The 5,772-nt window shown below is 40.0% G+C and overlaps 1 protein-coding gene across 1 annotated transcript; it reads left to right on the top strand.

The window, feature by feature from the left end:
• Nucleotides 1–955: 955 nt before the first annotated feature.
• LOC145633088 (uncharacterized) lies at nucleotides 956–3,067 on the top strand. Its single transcript, XM_081685383.1, has 2 exons — nucleotides 956–1,811; nucleotides 2,172–3,067. The coding sequence occupies exons 1-2, from the start codon at nucleotides 956–958 to the stop codon at nucleotides 3,065–3,067; spliced, it is 1,752 nt and encodes a 583-aa protein (XP_081541509.1).
• Nucleotides 3,068–5,772: the final 2,705 nt, after the last annotated feature.

Genomic DNA, 5,772 nt, shown 5'->3' with positions numbered 1-5,772 from the left:
TTACCCAACCACTAATCTTAATTACCCCTACCCCCTATAAATATTTGTTTAACTCCGACAACTCTCATCCAAAACACACCTCCCAGTATATTGCTAAACAAAAAAACCTTTCCCTTTTAAGAAGAATACAAAAACCTCGTACCATCATGAATAACAAGCCATACCCAAAAGATATCCTACTGGGACACCACCTTGAAGCCGCCTATATCATTGACCTGAACCACTGCGTTGGCATTGAAAAGGCTGATAAGGTACTCACGCCTGTCAACCAATCTGATGACCCCTTTCGCCCTAAACCTATAGCTTCTTCTACCCAAATTACACCCCTCATGTCTCGGAAAGGGAAGGAACCTTTGGTAAATTCCTCTGATGACTCTTGCTCTGAGGTTGATAGATCAACCAAATTCACTGGTTCGAACAATGCTTACCCTCCTCTCAGCCTTTACCCCTTTTCCTGTGCCCTCGTAGATAACTCTGATCCCTGGGCTAACCCAGAACTTATCATCCCAAACCCACCAAATTCCCCTGTTTCGGAAGAAGAGTTCCTCTCTGCAATTTCTGAACTCCCCATTGATGATGAATTTACCTTTGATTTAAACAAACCCCCCAGACCTCTCCCAAACCTGAATGACCTCCCTCCCCGTTCTCTATGGTTGAACAAGGCAAAGAAAGCCACCAGAAAGCTGAGGAAGAGCAGAACATTACAATTTCTGCTAAAGAAGAAGGGGATAAAAGGAAAAGAGAAGTCCGCCTCACGTGACTCTCACTTCCTTTCTCTCTCCGAACCGTCTAGTCCGGCTGAAGAACCTTCTAGGAAGAGGAAGAAAATCCAGAAGATCTGAAATGGTTTTCGTAAGCTTAAATTTGGTTTCTCCGCTGATGAGGACTTAAACAATTACCTGTCCTCCGACTCTGAGGGTATGGTGGCTGGCCCGATACAGCCACCAACGTCTATATGAGAGCTCTGGCGTGGAATTACAGGGGCTTATCTTTAGCCAATCCTCCCGCAATCCCCTTTATCAAGTGGTTGGCAGGTCACTCGGACATTGACATTATCTTTCTTTCGGAAACTAAGACTTCTGCTGCTGTTTTGGACCCAATTTTCCATTCTTGGGGTTTTGATAATAGTAGTAGTGTTGACTCTGTGGAGTCTAGGGGAGGGACTTATTTGTGTTGGAATAAGAATATCAATGTAAAAGTCCTCTTTCAGGATCTTAACTATTTTCTATGCTCAGTGAATGATGAATTTAACCAGTTTTCGTATGTTCTGTTTGTTTATGGTTCCCCATATTTATGTGATAGACAGTTAGTATGGGATACTTCGAGGGCCTTAATTTGGTCACACCCTAGAAATATGCTCATAATGGGTGATTTTAACCAAACTGAAAATCTAAACCAAAAATTGGGAGGCAGTAATGTGATACCGGGGGTGAACCAGTTCTTAAAATGGAAAATTGAATGTGGTCTGTCTGAGCTTCCCTCCCATGGAGTTCGGTACACTTGGAATAATAACAGAGACAATGATGAGGCCATTTTTGAAACTCTATATAGAGCCTATGGCAATGACTCCTGGAGAAATCTCTATCCTATTGCATTCACGCTGAACCTCCCTATCCTTCTCTCCGACCACAGCCCCATAATCGTCTCAACCCATTCCCCACCTTCAAAAAAGAGAAGACCATATAAATTAGAAGACTGGTGCCTTGAGTTTTCCGAAATTAAAGAAGCCATCAGAGTAGAATGGGAAAAGAACAAGCAAGGGTCTGCCATGTTCTCCCTCCAGAGGAAGTTGCAGGGAACTCTTAAAATCTGTAAAAGTTGGTGTTTGAACTTCAAAAGGTCAAACCACATTGACTGGAAAGCCAACTCTGATGAAGCAACAACTCTACAAAGTTCAATCTCCTCCCATTCTGATATGCAAAATGACATCAATGCCAGGAGGAATGCTATACATTCCATCTCTGCAAAACAGAAGTATTGGAGATAAAGGGCAAGGACAAAATGGGATAATCTCTCTGATCTCAACACCTCCTTCTTCAACAAGTGTGCTACTACCCGAAAATTGAAAAATGAAATAAAAGGTCTTAAGAACAGTGAGGGAACCTGGTGCTCCGATGATCCCTCTATTCATGCTTTATTTAACAACTTCTTTGCAGATTTATTTCATGCAGGTACTCCTCAAGAATGGGATTGTAGCAACTGGGATGACTGGAAGCATTCTATTCCTAAGCTCTCTGATAAGCACATTAGCTTGTTAGGGCTCCCGTTCACAAAAAAAGATGTGAAGCAAGCTGCTTTTAGCATGAAGGGCCACAAATCACCAGGTCCTGATGGTATTCCTCCTTCCTTTTTTCAGCAAAACTGGAAGACAGTAGAAGATGATGTGTTTGGCTCTTGCTCGGCTTTCTTTAGAGAGGGTTATTTACTTAAGGAGCTCAATGAAACCTTCATCACCCTCATCCCAAAAGTTAATAACCCTGAGTTGGTGTCAGATCTCAGACCGATAAGTTTGTGTAATACATCGTACAAGATCATATCAAAATGCCTTGTGAAAAGACTTCGACATATCATAGGTGATCTGGTGGGAGAGTGCCAAAATGCTTTCGTCCCTGGGAGGTCCATTTCTGATAGTATCTTGGTGGGACATGAATTACACCACAAAATTAAGAAGAAGGCAGTACCCGGGAAATTTGAGAGCATCCTGAAGGTTGATCTTAACAAGGCGTATGATAGGATAAGCTGGAAATTTGTGGAAAATGTTCTAATCCAAATGAACTTCCCTCCCCTTTGGGTTCAATGGAATATGCAATGCATCTCTACGGTCTCCTACCGTGTCCTCATTAATGGTGAGCCCTCAGAGAGAATAGTGCCAAACTCGGGGTTGCGTCAAGGAGACCCGATCTCTCCTTACATCTTCATATTATGTATGGAGGTCCTCTCAAGAAGACTCGACCACCTACAAATTTCAGGCAGCCTCAAAGGAATTAAAGTTTCACGATCAGGGCCGTCTATATCTCATCTCTTCTTTGCCGACGATGCTTTGTTTTTCCTCAAAGCCGATATTTAAAATTTTGGTGTGATGAAGAATGCTATTGACCAATTCTGCAATCTTTCTGGTGAAATGGTAAACTTCAATAAATCGTATGTAATCTTCTCAAAAAACATGCCTTTAAGATTCAAAAAAATTCTGAAAAGAATCTTAGGGGTGAGAGACAATGACAAGATGGGCACATCCTTGGGATGCCCAATGGACGTCGATGGAAGATCCACTGGAGTCTTTCAAGAAATAGTGGATAAAATTGCTTCAAAGCTATCGTCATGGAAATTCCTCAAGTTATCTCAAGCGGGAAGATTGATTCTCATAAATGGCATCCTTATCGCCATGGCCAGCCACATTCTTAGTAGCTATATGCTACCCCAAAAAATCATCAAAAAGCTATCTTCTCTTATCCTGAAATTCTGGTGGTCTTCCTCCATGGAGAAAAGGCCGATCTACTGGAGGAAAACGTCTCTCCTTGAAAATCACAAACATGAAGGAGGTATTGGTCTACGGAACCTTAAGAGTCTCAACCAGGCTCTTGTTTTCAAGCAAGCATGGAGGATGCACTCTAACCCGCAATTAATGTTAGCAAGATCTTCAGAGCAAAGTGCAAGGATGACTGGTTTGACAGAGGACGAAGAGGTGAGATGAAGACCTCAATGTCTTGGGGTGCTAGAAGCATATTCAAGAGTATTTATCACTTGCGGGGTGGCCTTAGAAGAACCATAGCTAATGGTAAGAGCATAAAGGTGGAGCATGACTGGTGGGTGACTGATAAAATTATTAAATGCAAGGACAGTCAACTTACTTCCACAGAGCAAAAACCAGTTCTTGTCAGTGATTTGCTTGACGAGTAGGGCAAATGGAAGGTGGGTTTAGTATGGAAATGGTTTAGCCCCGTTATAGAAAAGGATATCCTTGCTATTCACCCTGGTAACCAACTGCAATTTGATGTTTGGGATTGGGGTCCTTCGAGTACAGGGCATTACTCTTTAAGATCAGGATATTGGCAGGCACAAGGTAGCAATAACAATGGAGCCCCGACTTCTAGCTTCTGGAAAATATGGTGAAAATCGAAAATTTGGCCTAAGCACAAGATTTTCATCTGGAAATTGATGAACAATGCTCAGCCAACGTTGAGTAACCTAAAGAAAAGAGGCATTGACATTGACACAAAATGCAAACTATGCAACGCGGAAGAAGAGACCACTAGCCACCTATTTAGGGAATGTGAAGTGACTACAAGAATCTGGAAATGCAGCAATCTGGGCATCAATTCAGAAATAGGAAGGAATCTTGACATAAATACTTGGGTGTCTAACTTCTTATTTTATTTGCTTTCAACAGATGACGATCAAAATCATTCAACCATGGAATTCGTGAGTACTCTCTGGAGTATCTGGCTGTCAAGAAATAACATCAGCTTCAATAATTCCTTAGTCTCCCCGCATAGTATTATCAGATTGGTGCAGCATTGGAAGCAGAGATGGGATTCAGAGACTAAAACTGATGGATAAAGGGGTCGAATGGCAGCCACCAGGGAAGCTGAGGGCAGACTCCAGAGTTCATGTGCAAACCAAGCCAATGACGAGCCAGCAAACCAGAGGTACACTATCATCATTGATAGTGCTTGGAAGAAAGTGGACAGCAAGCTTAGCAAGGCATGGAGAGCACCTGTTGGGTTGGTAATTAAAGATAGAGGTAATGTAATTGACAGGGGAAAAAGTCCAGTTTTTGCTACCTCCCCTGTCAAGCTGAGGCTTAAGCGGCACTAATGGCTCTACAAAACTCGAATTTAGAAAGGGACAGAGTTGTGATGCTTACTGATTCTATGGAGTTGGCCCAAGCGTTCTCGGATAGTACTAAAGCCAGAAGGGAGATCAAGAAAATTGTAGAAGAAGTTAAAAATTATACTCTCTCATTCCAAAGTTTTGCGATTAGGAAAGTAAATAGAAGTAGAGTCTTTGAAGCCCATAAACTTGCAGTTACAACAAGAAAGGGCATATGAATCTTCTCTGTTTTCTTGATTGTCAAAAAAAAAAAAACATTACTGCTGATTGTTAAAGTTATAAATCTTATAATAACCTATTTATGATACAAATTTGTTATTCTTTTTTATGACATGGGGATCATGCATATTAAGCAAAACTAAGTTATGATAGGATCTTGAAACGGCAATTCAATAAATATATCTTTTTTTTTGTGTAATATGTGATTGTGTACCAACTATGATAATTTAGCAAGAGTTTTATAAAAAAAATATATAATTCCTCATAGTAGTTACTCATATGATGTTTAATTTGATGAGATGATATAATCAACCTTTTGTCCTTAACTCTTATTTTATGAACTTGTGATTGGTTATATACTTATATTCACTTATATTGTAATCAATAATCTAATTAACTAGTTAGTTTTAATGACTAACTAGTGAGTAGCTCGAGCGTTGTCCCGGGTTGTGATTGTTGTAGAAGTTCAACCAAGAAATTTTATTAAAGGCTTTTTAAAACTGAAATTATTGTTGTCAAACCAAAATTGAGTTGTTATGTGAGTGTTTTTTTTTTTTTTTTTTTTAAAAAATGAATTTTGTGGTTTGCATTTATATAAAAAGTTTTTAGATATTAATAACATAGTTGATATGAGATTAGATGGTTAAGTAGTCACCATAACAATTATGGATTTATGGTAATAAACATTTGTACTTTTTTTTTAAGGAAGTACTTTATACTTAT

This window comes from Chenopodium album, chromosome 5 (genome assembly GCF_948465745.1).
Source record: "Chenopodium album chromosome 5, dcCheAlbu1.1, whole genome shotgun sequence".
Classification (NCBI taxonomy): domain Eukaryota; kingdom Viridiplantae; phylum Streptophyta; class Magnoliopsida; order Caryophyllales; family Amaranthaceae; genus Chenopodium; species Chenopodium album.
This window is presented reverse-complemented; position numbering and strand designations above follow the sequence as displayed.

Excerpts from the sequence above, each read along its gene's own strand:
- LOC145633088 (XM_081685383.1), top strand. The coding sequence starts at position 956 with ATGAGAGCTCTGGCGTGGAATTACAGGGGCTTATCTTTAGCCAATCCT. Across the intron at positions 1,812-2,171 it reads GCAGGGAACTCTTAAAATCT|GTACTCCTCAAGAATGGGAT; the intron begins GTAAAAGTTGGT and ends TATTTCATGCAG.